Below are 16,658 nucleotides of genomic sequence, written 5' to 3' on the forward strand. Positions count from 1 at the left end.
ATGCAAGCTTGAGAAGCCAACGTATCGCCTGAATACGAGTTTCGTCCCTACTTGACTGTTGAAATCTCCAAGTATGATTTTGATATCATACTTGGGACAGACTTCCAGGGTCCGCTCAACTGCCTCGTAGAAGGTATCTTTTTCCGACTCTACAGTCTTCTCTGTAGGGGCGTGAACGTTAATGAGGTTTATATTTCTAAATTTGCCTCGCAAACGCAGATTGCACAACCTTTCGCTTATATTTTCAACAGGTTTCATTTTTTTGGCTGACTGAGGAACCTACTCCGAGCACATGGTTTACTGGATTGTAAGCTAGCAAGATCGGTAAAGATTCCAGTATGGAAATGATCAACGGTGTTAGCTAAGCCTCCAGAGCAGGATTCAACATTCTTGCCGAAGCTATTTTTCATGTCAGCAAGGCTGATTTAGGCACATTGAAAGGCGGCGCCATTCTTGACAACAACACCACCAATGGTGTTTTGTATATCAGCAACGGCGGAAGATGCTTTGACCATTGTCAACCTTTCCTTTAGCATTGAAGGTCAATCCAGAGATCGACATGTTCCCCATGGTTGTTGTAATTTTGAACCTTATTTTCGACATTTTTGATGACTCATCGTCTTTGTGAAATGTCGGTTACCGCCGGGAAGATGTTTATATTTGGATAGGGTAAATTTGACTGACGGCTATGGTAGCCAAGCCCAAGGTAACAATGACGAATTCCATTATGGAATTAACTGGTGTCGATGCAATATCGAAAACTGTGGAATTAGGAAATAGCCTCGACCTTTTATAATAAGTGAAATAGTGATAACGATATTATTTTGACTAAGTTACTATCATAATTAGATAAGGAACCAGGCATAATTGACTATTGTCGAAATCTTAGATAGTTGATTGTAAGTTTGAGAAATATTAAATTTCAGTTAATCGTAAAGTTTCCTATTATTATTCAAGTTTCGGAGATTTTAATTAATTTGCTTTTTTTCCTAGAAATAAGAATATGATGTATTTCGAATAGATAAATATAGGGTAACCCGGGGCAAAATGACCGGTTAAAGAGAAACATAAGTCTTAACTTCAACCTAAACAGATACCTGACCCCATGAATTGATGAATAACTGCAATATCTGCAATTTACTGTGCCGATACACTCTATGTGACTTTTTAAATGGTAAAAAGATGCTTCAGATAAAATCCGTGTCAATGTCTGACTCACTTCAAGACACACCATCAACTCCTCGGTCGAGTTGTTTCGCTGTGACTCGATCAGCCGGTCCCGATCCTGCTAATTTTTGTTCCTGATCCATTTGGACTTAAAAGTCCATGCACCCATTAATGTGCAATATGGGCGAGTTTATGAGGGTTAGCGAACGGTTGGCACCGGTCAGTTCTGGCTTGCACCTTTATGAAATTTAAGGGAAAGGGACCAGTTGTTGGATTGTTTTTAAACAAATTTAATTAGTTGAAATACTAAGCATTGTATTTAAATAAACGACAGGATGGTAATTGTGAAATAAAGAGGGATACTCGAATGAAGAGACTATTACACATTATTGACTGCATTATTTGAGCGAATGGGCCCGGGAACAGTCGTAAGTTATCCGTTGAGATTTCTGTTAGATTGAGTATCTTTTGATATTTACATATTCTTTAGGTGCATTCCCTTCCTTAGTTTGTAATAGAATCGTGAGAGCTAGTTGGCTTCAAAGTAACCCGTCTGGAATAAACTAAATACCAAACATAATCTTCTGCGTTTGATTGACTTTTGATAGCTTTTGCTATGATTGCTAGCTGTCGTTTAAAATTATGTTCAAATACCAATACCAACCGTTATCTAAGCATGGATTGATCACTATCATCCATTCTATAAAAAAAAAAACAATAATATTTTCCTAAAAAAAAATCATATACGATGTAAGCTTTGTTGTCTCTTGATAAGGGGTAAAGTTGATGTGATTTAGGAATACTAAAAATATTCCATTTTTGAACAAGTGGAAAGGCCCATTCTCGGCCAGAAATATTCATCGACTTAAAGAGGCTCTCTAAGTCTGTTAAATTGGGCAATTTATAAATTCAAAAACTTATGAATTGATGATATGTTTAGGTTTATCTAATAGAGCGACTAGTTATTGTTTTCCGGACCATGTTGCAGACCGATAAAGGAAACTGAATGAAATAGTGACGTCTTCGCTATACCGACAACATTACTCCTGCTCATTTCCTATTGCCAAAATCTTTATGGTACTATATGCCAATCAAATATGCCCATACATCTTTTTCTTTTGTTCCTAAACTCTCTGACCTAGGGTCGTAAGTAGCGACTTCACTGGGTCGTTAGCGACCTCCCCGAGGTGCCCGAGTAAGTAGTTCTGCCCCCTAGCTGGCAGCATACCTGCGTCCTAGGTAGTAGCCTCGAGAAAGCTTCTCGGTGAAGAGCGAACCGCGAATGACCGGTACACGTCGGGACACACTGGGAGTCTCCGGAGCCTCTCTGTCGGCGTCGACGGGGCGATGTGAGCGTAGCTCTGCCAAGGTGTAGTTGCTGCGTGTATCAGGAGCCAGCCCCTTCGGGACCCTGGTCGGGAAGTGTGCATTGAACCGGTGTTAGTAGGCCGCGTTGCCCCGAGCGAGCGCTGATCCGTCCGTGAATTTCGGGATCAGCTAAGCGTAGGTCAGGCCTCAGGGAACTGGGGTAGGGGCTGTGTCCCCGAGGGAATACCCGTTCTTGACTATTGCAGCCCGCTCCCTTGCACACGATGCGCTGGTTACTTTTTCATGGAGAATATTCAGAAACTCATAAAAAAAAACGACGAAACAACAGACAAGGAGGAAGAGCTGAGTGCGTTTGGGCGGAGCACAAAAATGCGTCGTTCACCGCAGCGATCAGTGAAAGAGGCAACGAGGGCTGACATACCCGATAAGACACCGGGGCGCCCAAATAAAGAGGAAGCCTCATCAAGTGGCGCCACTAATCGTGCGGAGATGGCAACTCCATTACCTTGCAGTGCTCCTGTTCTGGAAGTAAGCTCAGTGAGAAACGCTAGTCCTGAGCAGATGGATTTGGACACAAATCGAATGGAAGTGCATTCGACTGTCCTCGCTAGAGCCGAAGAGGAAAGGCTCATCAGAAAGTGCGCAGCAGTGGTGAAACGTATGCGGTCGGCAACGTTCCTTCAGAGGAACGTCAGCGAAGGCGTCAAAAACGGGCTGATGGAACTGGAGGAACTACTGGACCGCATTTCCTTTTATAGACGCACGTGGAGAGCAGCGGAAGACAATTGTAGAGCAGAAACAGGCGCACTCCCCGCTGAGAATGCTGCTTGCGTCAAACGGACCGCAGATAGCCCTCTGCAAAGTGAACTGGGGAAAAAGCGGAAAGAGGACGACGTGCCTAAAGAAGACTATATCGAAGTAGTCTCCAAGGCCCAAAAAAAGAAGGCGAAAAAGGATAAAAAGAAACAACGGACTCCGTCGCCAGAGACACGTCTGTCCAAAAACAAGGAAGCTGCCAATCAAAAGCCAGTAGCGGAAAAAACGAGGAAACGAAGAAGGACTAGACCGTCGGCTCTGCTCATTAAGCCGACGGAAGGCAAGACATTTGCGGAAGTCCTTAGTTAAATCCGCTACAGGATGAAACCCGAGGAGAACGGAGCAGAGGTGTCTTCGATACGGAAAACGAGGAGTGGTGGAGTTCTCGTCGAACTGGGCCCAAAGACGACCAACAAGAGCACGTTCTGCGAAGCGGTCAAGGGGCTATTGGGGGAGAAGGCTCTTATTTCCAGCCTAGAACCCATGTGCTCTCTAGAAATACGGGATCTTGACTGCCTCACAGAAAAGGCCGAAGTAGAGGAGGCGTTAAAGCGTGAATGTCCAGAGGTAACCAATGCCCGGGTAAGTATTACCTCTGTAAATGCTCCTGCGTCTGGCGAAAGCGTCGCACACACTGCGGGCTCGGGACGGTGTCCAATCTTCAGGGCGGAATTGGAGAGGGCTAGAGTGCGAACGCCATGATCCGCATTTTGCAAATTAACATGCACCGGAGTGCAACCGCTCACCAGTTGCTACCACAGTTCGCTGCGAAAGTAAATGCTGATCTAGTGCAGGTTAGCGAGCAATACCGAAACGAGGACCCGTCCTCATGGTATCTCGACTTATCGGGCACCGCTGCCATCTGGGTTCGGGACGACGTTCGACTTCGTGTTCTTGCCGAAGGCCGGGCGGACGGATTTGTCTGGATCCGGTGTTTAGGGATAACGTTTTTTAGCGTTTACCCGACGCCGAATGAGTCGATTCCGGACTTTCAGCGCCGGCTTGATGCTCTGAAGGACGACGTTTCGAGCACGGACGAATCCTGGTTGGCGGTGATTTTAATGCCAGGGCTCTTGAATGGGGCATGCCTCAATCAGACTCTAGAGGGAAATGGATTCTGGAAATGGCGGCGAGAACCGGGCTCGTAATTTTAAACACCGGATCCATGCCAACGTTTCGGCGCCCAGGTTGTGAAGATAGCATTCCTGACATCACTTTTGCGTCGGAATTTCTGGCATCATCGGTGGACGGGTGACGAGTCCTAGAAGACTTCTCGGCAAGTGATCATCAGTACATTGCGTTCGAAGTTTTTGACGCTACTTGCCGGCGAGCATCTACACGACGTTCCCCCTGTGTGTGGAATGTCGCGAGGGTGAACATCGGAAAGTTCGTCGAAGCTCTTGGAGCAGGTAGGGCCGCGCTGGGGCAATTCGGGGGTGGTGGTGTCGCAGCTGACACTGTCGTAAATTCAGTGATGAATCTGATAACGACGGCGTGTGAGGCTTCCATGCCCCGGAGAGGCCCCAGGCGTGACAAGCCTTCTATGTACTGGTGGACGGCAGAAATTGCCGACCTACGAAAGCAGTGTCATAAGCTCCGCCGTATGGCACAACGTTTGTACGCCAACGAGGAGGCATGTGCCATAAAGGCACAATATAGATCAGCAAAAAGGAGACTCCGCAGCTCGCGGCTAGCAAAATCTTGTTAATCAGGTGAATGATGACCCGTGGGGACTGGGCTATAAGCTTGTCACTCGGAAAATCGGGGCTCTGCGGAAGCCCTGCATATTGAGCACCGACCAAATGGACCGCATTGTGCGGACATTGTTCCCAAGACACCCTGTACGGGTTGATGTAAATAGCGCGGAAAGCGTCGTGGATTGCCCCCTTTTCACAATGAGAGAGCTCCAAAAAGCGGTTCTCACTATGAAAAACAAGATGGCGCCAGGTACTGATGGCATCCCGGCGGAAGTTTACAAACTGGTGTTTCGCCAACGACCAGGCTTGCTGCTTGATGCGGTGAACGCTTGTTTGAAGGATGGCATTTTTGCTTTTCTGGAAAGTGGCCAGACTCGCGCTGATCAGCAAGGGTAAAGGAGACCCGGAGCTCCCGTCTGCATACCGACTGCTGTGTATGCTTGACACGGCTGGGAAAGCGCTCGTGAAGCTCATCAGGAGTAGACTCACTAAAGCGATCCGCGCTGCCGAGGAGTTATCCCCAAGGCCGTTCGGGTTCAGAACAGGGAGATCCTCAGTGAATGCTATTATGGAGGTCGTAGATGAGTTTCATTGAGCTCAGGCATACAGCCGCCGATCTGGACGGATAGTGTTCCTCATAAGGCTTGATGTCAGAAATGACTTCAGATATGCTAGGCAATTTAGAAAACTCATTCCACGTGCGAAGCTATATGTTGCGGATATTGAGGCATTATATGAAAGACCGTCCGTCGGGAGTAGCACAGGGATCCATCCTATGGACGGATCTCTGGAACGCTTCCTAAGATAGTCTTCTGAGACTCGATATGCCCGAAGAGTCGCGCCCGGTCGGTTATGCAGACGACAAAGTTATCTACCGCCGTGAGGGCGAGAACTTAAGAGATCTGGTTGCTCATGAAGAACGCCAACGCACCCTTACCGAGCGGCAACTCTCCAAGCCAAGGGGCAGATGGACTGCGTGGCTCATCGACATTTTAGACCCTTGCTGAACCGACCGCACGATGCGATTGATTACTTCCTTACCCAACTTTTAAGCGGACATGAAGATTGTCAGTCTTACCTGGACAGGATTGGGAAAGCGCGATCTTCTGATTGTGTTCTGCAATGGAGTGACGGGCGACGGTGAACACACCTTCTTCTCCTGCGAGAGATGGGACAGCTTTTGTTAGCAGCTTTATGCGAACACAGGGAAGCTCTTTTCAGACAACATTGCCAGAGAGATTCTGAAGTGCGCTGACAGCTGGAATCGTGTTGCCCATAATGTTCGGGCTCTTCTTATTGCGAAGAAGATTGGACTCGACTGGCAGAGGGACTGGATGGTAAGAGGTTGCCTGAACTAATAACTCCCTTTCTCCCCTCCCTTACCGTTGGTGAAAAGGATTCCCTAACTTGAAGACCCCAAAGCCGGGAGAGCGGGAGAGCTAGCCCGAAGTAATGTGTCAAATGGTTCCAGGCTAGTTCTTTGATGACAGGGAGGTGTTTAGTTGGTAGTCCGACAGTGGACTGTTGCGGGAGTCAACACTCTGTGCGTAAACGCCAAAAAAAAACAAAAAAGAATCATCAGATGCTGCCTGACCTTTGCCTTATGAGCAGCGTGACCGCAATGGTAAACAAGTGCATCGTATCTAATGAACAGTGTACCGTGCGAGTTTTTAGGCCGTAGAAAAATCGCTGATGAGAATTTCCACGTGGTGGCACCTAGAAATGCTGTCTTCACATTAATTCGCTGGATGACTGGTTGGTCATTGACTTGTTGATGATTCAAAACTTTGGACGTGACCCGAGTTTGCACGGGCACAGACCTGAATATACGTCTACGCAGTCTCACCAGGGGTTACCTGGTACCATGGGAACTGGGATAGCCTTCCGAGTTCATATGATTCAGGAGAATTCCTGGGCATGTGCTACTTCCGCCGTAGATATGATATAGTAGAAACTTCAGTGTTTATGATTACTTGAAGATTCTATCTATAAAAGACGAGATTAATCTTCTCTTCTATATAGTAGTCCAAATGTACGCCCTTGAAAAACGAATTTGAGCGGCTTCAGAAACGTGGGTACATATGTCGACACTGTTTACAATTACCGCCAAACAACCATTTTTTTTTCAATACACACTCTGCCGTGTTAAAGTCAAAGCTGGCATGGATGTAGTGTGGGATTCACACCCACTAAAAAAACACTCCCAAACTCTCTCCCGCCTTTGCCCTACGGGATCACCATTTAGGCATTATTTCGCGGGGCGGGCTTGCCTTCCGTAGGCCTTCATGTTTCCAACTCTGGAGTTTTCCGCTTCTGTGCTTCCTTCAGCAGCTCCATTCTGTCTTTAGAGTACAGCCTCTCCATTTTTTGCGCTCTTCTTGCGCGTGCTTCTCTCAGAATATAGGTTTGTATCCGAACAATTGTGTGGATGACCGAAGTCTAGTTTGCCTCCGACCTGAGCATTTCCCGGATTAAGTTTTGGGGGCTGACGCCGACTCCCAGGGCCTCGCTCAGGCTTCTTCTCTCCTCCCGGAATCCTGGACACCCAAATAGCTCATACTCCTGGTCCACTGGGATCCCATGACATCTGTAACAGTTCGGGGAATCATCCACACCGATACGATGCAGGTACGTTCAGTAGCAACCACCGTGTCCAGTAAGAAACTGAGCGAGGTGATAGTTCACCTCCCAGTGTCATCGGTCAAGCCATTACCAAATATCAGGAATAAGCTTGCATATCCTCGGACCCTTCGACGACTCGTCCTACCATGGTTGCCAGAGTCTATGTGACTTCTCTTTTGTGGTTCACCGGTGATCTGCTTCCGTTCCTGACGGACCCGCGTGCCTCCATCCATACAGGCATCACATCTCTCTCGCTAATAGGTTAACAGGGACCATCCTTGTAATTATGATCACCGCATCATCCGACCTAGTTCGAAATACGTTGCATACCCTCAGCGACATCAGATGATAGGCAGAATTTATCTTCCTCCAGTTCTGTACGTTGTCCAAAGCCTCCGCCCACACTGGCGACGCGTACAACAATATGGACTGCACGACCCCAGCTATCAGAAGACTGCTGCACTGTTTTGACCCCCCTCCCCCTACTGGCAAGGACCATGGTGGCCTTTGCAGTTTTTCACAGGCGTATGATTTATGCCCTTTGAAACTCAGGCTGGCATCGAGAGTCACGCCAAGGTGTTTGTTGGTCGGCTTTGAGACGATCCAATGGTTTCCAAACCGCAGACTAATCGTAATTCTTTTCCGGAGATTTATAATGAGGATTGCCTCCGTTTTTTCCTCCGCCATGCTCAGTCCGACCCTGGTCTTCCCCTGGATCGCTGGAGCTGCCTTCTTCCTTGATGGCATGCCGATCTTAGCTCCGCGATTCCGCTATTCTACCAATAGTTTGGAATAGCAGCGTTGTATGCTTCGGTCACCCATTGCGTGATTCTTGATGCCATTTCGGTCACCGTACCATTTAGGTTGTCATGATCCGCCAGAGCTTCAGAGAACGGAGTGCTGGTATTTTTTTGTTCGCATCCATTTGATTGTTTGGGTATTTGCCTTAAATTCAGGCTCGCGTTTACAGACCACAACCGTGGCAATTGCTAGCACTTTGCTCCTCGCTATCCTGCGCATCTCCTGAGTTAGCGTAAACTAATGTCCGTCTGTCTGTCTCTCTGTCCGTCCTTTTGGTTGTACTAACTCAGGTGTTTCCCCTAGTTTAAGGTGCGCTACCTGTCTAAACCGTGGTTCACCCGTCTCAGGAATGCAGCGAAGTGGCGTGTTGGATCCCGGATCCCGCAGGAACTGTTCACCTCAACCGATCAGCTGCAACCTCACCCGGGTCGCCGTATTGCCGAGACGGAGACGTCCCACTGACACGTACGATTGGGAAGACCGCTTAAAAGATGATACCGCTCGTTGCGTGCCATCTTACGTTAGTGTAAACAACCATTTGCATTCTACGTCGGATAAACAGTTGCCTTCATATTTATAATAACACCACATCATTAATTTAATTTAAAAGGACTTTTATTGGATACCCAACAACAACATATAATTTAAATACTTAGGCGCATTGCTTAACAGCAGAGACGAATTTGTTAACGGTGACGGTAGCTTCACCAACAGTTTGTTGGGCACAGGTTTGGATTTGTCCAACAGTAACATTGGCCTTTGAACGAGCAGTTTCAATGGCTGTTTTGGCGTCAGAGACGATGCTTTCGACAAGGGTTTCGACTTGCTTAACCTTGGTGACGGCACAAACCACAGCTTGCAAAGTATCGGCGGAGCATTCATCGACAATGTTGACCAATTCAGAAACGGCTGACTTCAAGGAGGTAACTTCTCCCAAGACATCAGTTTCGAAGTCGGTGATAGCGGAACCCAAGTTTCCGGCGCAGCTCTCAACGTTCTTGCCGAAGGTGTTCTTGAATTCAGTCAAATCGCCGAGGTTCTTTTGGGCGCAGCTAGCAATGACACCACCCTTGGTGATCAAGCCAGAGATGGAGCTTTCCAATTCAGCGACTTTAGAGGTAATTTCGTTCTTGGCATTGGCGATAATGCCATCGGCTTTACCCTTGGCATTGGCAGTCAATCCCTTGACGAGGTGGACAATGCTGTCCAAGTCGGAGTGAGCCTTGGTGATGGCATCCTGGACGACTTTCTCGGCCTCTTGGACGAGTCCACGTTCTTGTGGAGCGGCAGCCTGTTGTGAATAATCCAGTTATTAGTTAAGGTGTTCTAGGTTAAAAGGAATCCGTATTGCTTACAGAGAGGGCGACCAAACCCAAAAGGACAATAGCGAGTTTCATTTTGAACTAGATAGCTGTCGATACTTGAAACGAAAACTGATACTGAAGGAGACATCTAGCTCTCTTTTATAGTGGAAAAGTGGCTTCAGTACAGACAGTACCTAATTAGCGATAGATAAGAAAATAATTAGTTTCCATGCTCCACTATCGATATCTAATACTATGTTAAGATAGCGTCCGCTTCCAGTCTTTGAATAAATGCCATTGACTTATTTTTTTGTTGCTCATCAAAACGATATTGGATTAATTCGACAATAGTGTTCTTGGAAGTTGATTACCAATTTCCAACTTTGGATTGACTTCGTAGGTAAATAGTGTTATGAACATCTTTAATCAAGCACGTCACCAATCTTCATTCTGATACTCGTCGCATGAATTACTTTACGATAAAATGAGTATCTTTTTATATTTTTGTAAAGGTTCCCCCTAAATCATTTATAACTCCGCCCTTTTCGCCTCCTGTACTTCTCCCAATTTGGACTGAGTTCACCCCACCATGTGGTTAACTGAATTCCAGTTCTCCTGGTTTGAACGCATTTTCCCATTTAGAATTCCCGGTGCCATTGTCCCCCCCCCCCCCCTCCCAACGTCTCCATTAAACTCTTCCTTTTTTCTGAATTCTGAAAATATCCGCACTTGGGACAGTTAGGTGGGCTCTCCAGTTTACGGGTATTTAGAGTAGCCGCTCGGCTAGTAAGAAACTGCCGGAGGTCATAGTTTGTCTTACCGTGCGGTTTTTGCATCCACACCTTGATGCTCAGGGGTCGTCAACGATCCTTTACGGGTCACTTACGATACGGGGAGTAGCGTCCCCGAGATGCCCGAGCAAATAGTTCTGACCCCCTAGTTGGCATAATGCCTGTCTCCTAGGTAGCAGCCTCGAGAAAGGTTGTCGATGAAGAGCGAACTGCTAATGACCGATACACGCCGGGACATACTTGGAGTCCCCGGGACTGTCGACAACTCCTTGTCGAAGTCCATGGGGTGATGTGAGTCTAGCTCTGCCAAGGTGGTAATTGTGGCGTGTATCAGAAGCCTGCCTGTTCGGGACCCTGGTCGGGTAATGTGCATTGAACCGGTATTAGTAGACCGCGTTGCCCCGAGCAAGCGCTGATCTGTCAGTAGTTCCGGGATCAGCTAATAGTAGGTCATGCCTCAGGGAACTGGGGTAGGAGCTTTATCTTCGAGGATATACCCGTTCCTGACTATTGTGACCCGCTCCCTTGCATACGATCCGCTGGTGAAAAACTACAATTGTGAACACAAACAAAACGAACGAGGGGATAGTGGAAATGGATGGACGTTCCTCTAGAAAAACGTAAGCAAAGGGATCAAAAAAGGGATGAAAGGGTGATGGAGGAGCTCCTGGCTAGAATTTCATATTATAGGCGGACGTGGGAAGCAGAAACAACCGCGCCTCCCGATGAGAACACTACGAGGGTCAAACGAATCGCAGACAACCCATTGCAGAGCTAACTGGCAACTGGGGAAAAACCGAAAGGAGGAAGGGGCATTTGAAGGAGACTTCAGTCAGGTACTCTCCAGGGCTCAAAAGAAGAAGGCGAAGAGGGGCAAGAGACAACACCACGACATGCCCTCAGAAAAGCCTATGTTTAAAATTAAGGCGGACATGAAGGACGGAGCACCAAAAGAAAATATGGGAAGACGAAGGAGGACTAGACCGCCAGCTTTACTTATTAAGCCGACGGAAGACAAGACTTTTGCGGAAGTCCTCAGTGAAATCTGTTACAAGATCAAACCCGAAAATAGCTCAGCAAAAATGTCTTCCATTCGTAAAACGATGGGTGGTGGAGTCCTAGTCGAACTAGGCCCGAAGATAATGTTACGTTCTGCGCAGCAGTCAAGGGGCTTCTCACGTGTTCTCTGGAAATCCGAGACGTTGACTCTCTCACAGAAAAGAACGAGTTAGAAGAGGCCATGAAACGTGAATGTCCCTAGGTAACCAACGTCTGGACTGATATCCCCTCTGGAAACTCCCGAAGCCAAAAGCTCGTTGTTATGGAAGTTGCCGAGCAATACGTGAGGATGTTTTTAAACGGCGTGAAAATCAGAATTGGTTGGGTAGTGTATAGGATACGAATCCGGGCCGCCCCCTCCAAATGTTACAGATTATGGATGGATTATGGGCGCATGTCTGCAACCTGTCGGGGACCTGACAGAAGAGGAACATGCCGCAAATGCGGTCAGTCAGGCCATAAAGCGAACACCTGCAATGAAAAGGAAAATTGCGTTCTTTGCAGGGATTGAGGCGCTTGTGATGAGAACGTTGCGCACACTGTGGGGTCGGGACGGTGTCCAGTATCCAGAACAGAACTAGAAGGAGCTAGGACGCGGTCAAAATGATTCGCATCCTACAAATCAATATGCACTGGAGTGCAACCAAAGTTTCTAGTGCAGTTCGCTGACCAAAGCTGATTTAGTGCTCATCAGTGAGCAATACCGAAACAAGGACCGAGTTTCATGGCACGCTGACCTATCAGTTACCACTGCCATATGGGTTTGAGACGGCACCATCCTTAGGGTTCTTACCCAAGGCCAAGGGGGCGCCTTTGTCTGGGATAACGATTTTCAGTGTCTATCTTACGCCGAATAAGACGATGCCGGACTTTCGACGCAGGCTTCATGCTTTTTCAGGACACTATTTTTTGGGCACAGATGGGCGAGTCCTGGTCGGGAGTGACTTCAATGCCGGGGCACTTGAATAAGGCATGCCTCATACAGACTCCCGAGGGAAACGAATTCTCGAAATGGCGGTGAGAACAGGACTGGTCGTTTTAAACACCGGATTCACCCCAACGTTCCGGTGTCCAGGCTACGAGCGAAGCATTCCAGACGTAACCTTCACGTCGGAATCACTAGTGTCGCTGGTGGACGGGTGGCGAGTTCTGGAAGACTTCTAGGCAAGCGACCATCAATACATTGTCTTCGAAATGGTGGACACAAACTTTCGGTGTGCGCCACCCTGGTACTCTGTCTGTGCATGGAACGTTGCGAAAGTGAACACCGAAAGGTTTGTCGAAACTCTTGGAACAGGCAGGGCCACACTGAAGGGAACTCCTGGAGGTAGTGGTGCTGACACTGTCGTAAATTTAGCTATAAACCTGATAACGACGGCCTGAGGAGCCTCTATGCCTAGGAGCGCATCGAGACGTGGCAAACCTTCTAAGTATTGGTGGCCGGTGGAAATTGCAGAGCTCTGGAAGGAGTGTCACAGACTTTGCCGCTTAACACAATGTCTAAACAGCTGGGAAAAGGCATCTACCATAATGACGGAGTACAGATCAGCCAAAAGGAGACTCCGCAGCGCAATAAACCACAGCAAAGCTTGTTGCTGGCAGGATCTGGTGGACGAGGTGAATGGAGACCCGTGGGTACTCGGTTACAAACTGGTAACCTGAAAAATTGGTGCTCTATGGAAACCCTGTCCGCGTAAGGCTGAGCAGATGGACAGCATTGTAAGGGCACTATTCCCTGCGCACCCCGTATGGGATGATGACGTCGGTGCGGAGAGTACAGAGGACTGTCAACTTTTCTCTATAAAAGAGTTGGAACAAACAGTCCTCTCTATGAAAAGCAGGAAGGTGCCAATTGTTATGGATGGTATTCCAGCAGAGGTATGCAAACACCGGCCAGACCTACTGCTCGGCGCATTCAACACTTGCCTAAAAGAGGGCGCTTTCCCTGTCTGTTGGAGGGTGGGGAGGCTTGTGCTGATCCACAAAGCGAACGACGACCCCTAGTTGCCGTGTTCATCCCGCCACTATGTATGCTTGACACTGCTGGAAAAGTACTCGTCAGAAACGCCTTTAATTCCGTAAGATTGAAAGGCATTCTAGGCACACTAGACAATACTTTCCACTTGCCGAACTATCTCTTAGGGATATTGGGGGACTATCTGAGGAATCATTCCCTGCTCTATGAAACACTAGAGGGTCAAAGGAGGATGGAGGTCACGTCGGGGGTAGCACAGAGATCCATCCTAGGGCCGGACCTCTGGAACGCTACTTATGATAGTCTTCTTAAATTCGACATGCCAGAAGAGTCGCGCCTGGTCGGCTATGCAGATGATGTCGCGGCGCTTATTGGATGGATGACTACCCATAGTTTCAACCTTGCACTGGAAAACAATGACCGTGATTCTGACTAAAAGGAGAATTCCGACCTTGCGTCCCATATCGTTCGGTGAATTGATAATCGAGTCAAAAGCAGCGGTAAAGTACCTCGGGTTGACTCTTGACTCGAAGATGAGCTTTTTTTGAGCAAATCAAAGAAGCAGTGAACAAGGCTGCAGCTGGAGTTTCGGTGTTAAGGCACGATCTCCGGATTGTGTGTTTTGCAATGGTGTTGTGGACGACGCCCACCAGACTTTATTTTCTTGTGAAAGGTGGGATGGGGTTCGTCAGCAGCTCTATTTAAACACAGGGGACCTCTCTCCACACAACATTGCGGAGGAGATGCTGAGGAGTGCTGACAGGTGGTGCCGTGTTGTTCATTACGTGCGGGTGCTTCTTGTTGTTAAGAAGATAGAGCTCGACCGGTGGAGGAGCTGGATGGCAGGGGGTTCCTTGAACTGACAGTTCCCTTCCTCCTCTCCCCTTCCATTGGTGAAAGGAATTCTCTGATTTGAAGGCTCCACAAGATGAGGGCATTCGGGGACTAGCCCGAAGTAATGTGGCAAAGGGTTTCAGGCTAGCTCTCTGACGATGGGGAGGTGTTTAGTTGGTAGTCCGATGACGTACCGAACCGGGAGTCCAACACTGTGTGCGTAAATGCATTCACCTACCCTACTCTAAAAAAAGCCACCTCACCTTCCTTTTTTCGGTCGTATTAGTTTATTATTTTGGGTTATCTTCCAATAAAATACTGTGCCATAACCTTGCAACACGCCGCCGGTCTTCCATTTTCAACTGGTTGGAAATTCCACAGTAAAGTCTGCTCAGATTTCCCGAGGTACTTCGTCTAGGATATTAGTCTGGTCGTAGGACTTCGCTGCCCAGCATCCGGATTCACGTAGTCTGACGGCACTGCACACCATTACGTATTTATTGTGGAGGTCTAGGGGGAGGAGATGCAGGAGTGCATTGAGAGCACCTGTCGGGCAGGACTGCAGAGCCCCAATAGCACCTGCACACGTGGTTCTTTGAATCCTATTAAGCTTTGTTCTATTGTATTTGTTGTTCAAAGCCTGGCACCATACAATAGAGTCGTACATTATGATTGGATGCATCACAGCGGTGTACATCCAGAGAAGCATCCTCGGTCGGAGACCTAATTTCTGTGCAAAGGTTCTTTTGCAGGGATAGATGGCTATACTGGCCTTCTTAACCGTCAGTACTATGCTCAATCTCCAATTTAGTTTTAGATCCAGGATTACACCCAGGTATTTTACATTGGACGGAAGAACCTGACCTTGTTGCCGTGGTAGACCGAATTCAAGTATCCTTGACTTGGTGGTGAATAGCTTCAGTTCCGTTTTTGTTTAGTTTATGCCGAGTCCGCATTTTTCCGGCTCATAATGGGCGGAAACATTCCTGACACTAATATTACCAAGTTGTCGGCATACGGCATTATCTTCACCCCGCTGCTGTCCAATATTCGTAAAATTTCATCCATCACTATTAACCAGAGCACCGGAGAGATGGCACCACCCTGGGCCTCTGTTTACAGCTTTGATCAAGTGGTTGCCTGCCTGGAAGACCAGACTGGACTATCCTGGTACTTAGCATGGATATAATCCAATGCGTAAGATACCCCTCCAGTCCAATGCTGGTCAATTCTTCCTTGATGGCGTTGGTACTAACGTTGTTGAAAGGTCCTTCTATATCCAAGAAGGCAACTGGGGTATACTGCTTATACTGCAGTGACCGCTCAACCGTGCCAATTACCTCGTGTAGAGGTGGGGTGCGGTTTCTGTGGATTTTCCTTTGAGGTAGGTATGCTGGGACGTTCTCTCCATAATCGTCCTTAAGTGAATGTCCAGGACGCGTTTTAGAGTCTTCAGCACGAAAGAGATGAGGTTGATGCGTCTGCCCGCTTTCGGTGTGAAAACCATTCATGCGCGTTTCCAGGACTGTGGTACGTACCCTCCGGTAAATCTGAACAAGCCACAGCACAACCCTTTTCTGCCGCTTCTGTAGCATGATTGACGTTATGCCATCTGGGCCTGGATATTTAGCTGCTTATAGCTCAGCCGATCTTATCCTCGGTAATTACTGATTTGATAGTCTCGCACAGCTGGGGTGGCCGCAAACCCTCCAAGCAAGGCTCTGTCTCACCGTCCTCCTCGCTGGCGGTAAAGTACGTCTAAACCAACAGCTCCAGGGTGTCACTAGAAGTTTCCGTCCCCGAGTCTTCTGACTTTTGAAAAAAGGATGAGCTCTTATGTTCCTTGGACAGAATCTTGCTGAACTTTGCAAATTCGCTGGTGCTTTCGATGTTCTGACAATAGTCCAACCTAGATTGTCTCTTGGCGGTCTTGATGGCTGACTTGTTTTTATTCAGGCAGTCCTTGTATGGCTGCGAGAAAGTCCCTGGAGAATTGGTCGTGTTGTACTCCTCAACAATCACGTGGTATTTAGCAAGGTCTCTTTCATCCTTCTCGTCGACAGTACTGGCCTCGATATTCTCAGCACTCTTACTGAGAATATGCAAGGCCTTCTGGTACTGGATCTTGAACAGGACCCCAGCGGATCTTCGCTTCTTAGTTGGTTTGCGGTGACCGACGTTCTTGTCAGCCTTTACTTTTGCAGGAACCCCTGACGTCGGGGGTTTCGGGTTAGGAGTACTATGTCCGGCACTCGCTACATCC

At 47.8% G+C, this 16,658-nt stretch overlaps 1 protein-coding gene across 1 annotated transcript; it reads right to left on the bottom strand.

The window, feature by feature from the left end:
* Window positions 1–9,025: 9,025 nt before the first annotated feature.
* Window positions 9,026–9,923, bottom strand: LOC119651398. The gene is made up of 2 exons (XM_038054985.1): window positions 9,788–9,923; window positions 9,026–9,723 (listed from the first exon to the last, which is right to left on the bottom strand). The coding sequence occupies exons 1-2, from the start codon at window positions 9,827–9,829 to the stop codon at window positions 9,085–9,087; spliced, it is 681 nt and encodes a 226-aa protein (XP_037910913.1). The 5' UTR covers window positions 9,830–9,923; the 3' UTR covers window positions 9,026–9,084.
* Window positions 9,924–16,658: the final 6,735 nt, after the last annotated feature.

Source organism: Hermetia illucens, chromosome 3 (genome assembly GCF_905115235.1).
Source record: "Hermetia illucens chromosome 3, iHerIll2.2.curated.20191125, whole genome shotgun sequence".
In the NCBI taxonomy this organism is placed as follows: domain Eukaryota; kingdom Metazoa; phylum Arthropoda; class Insecta; order Diptera; family Stratiomyidae; genus Hermetia; species Hermetia illucens.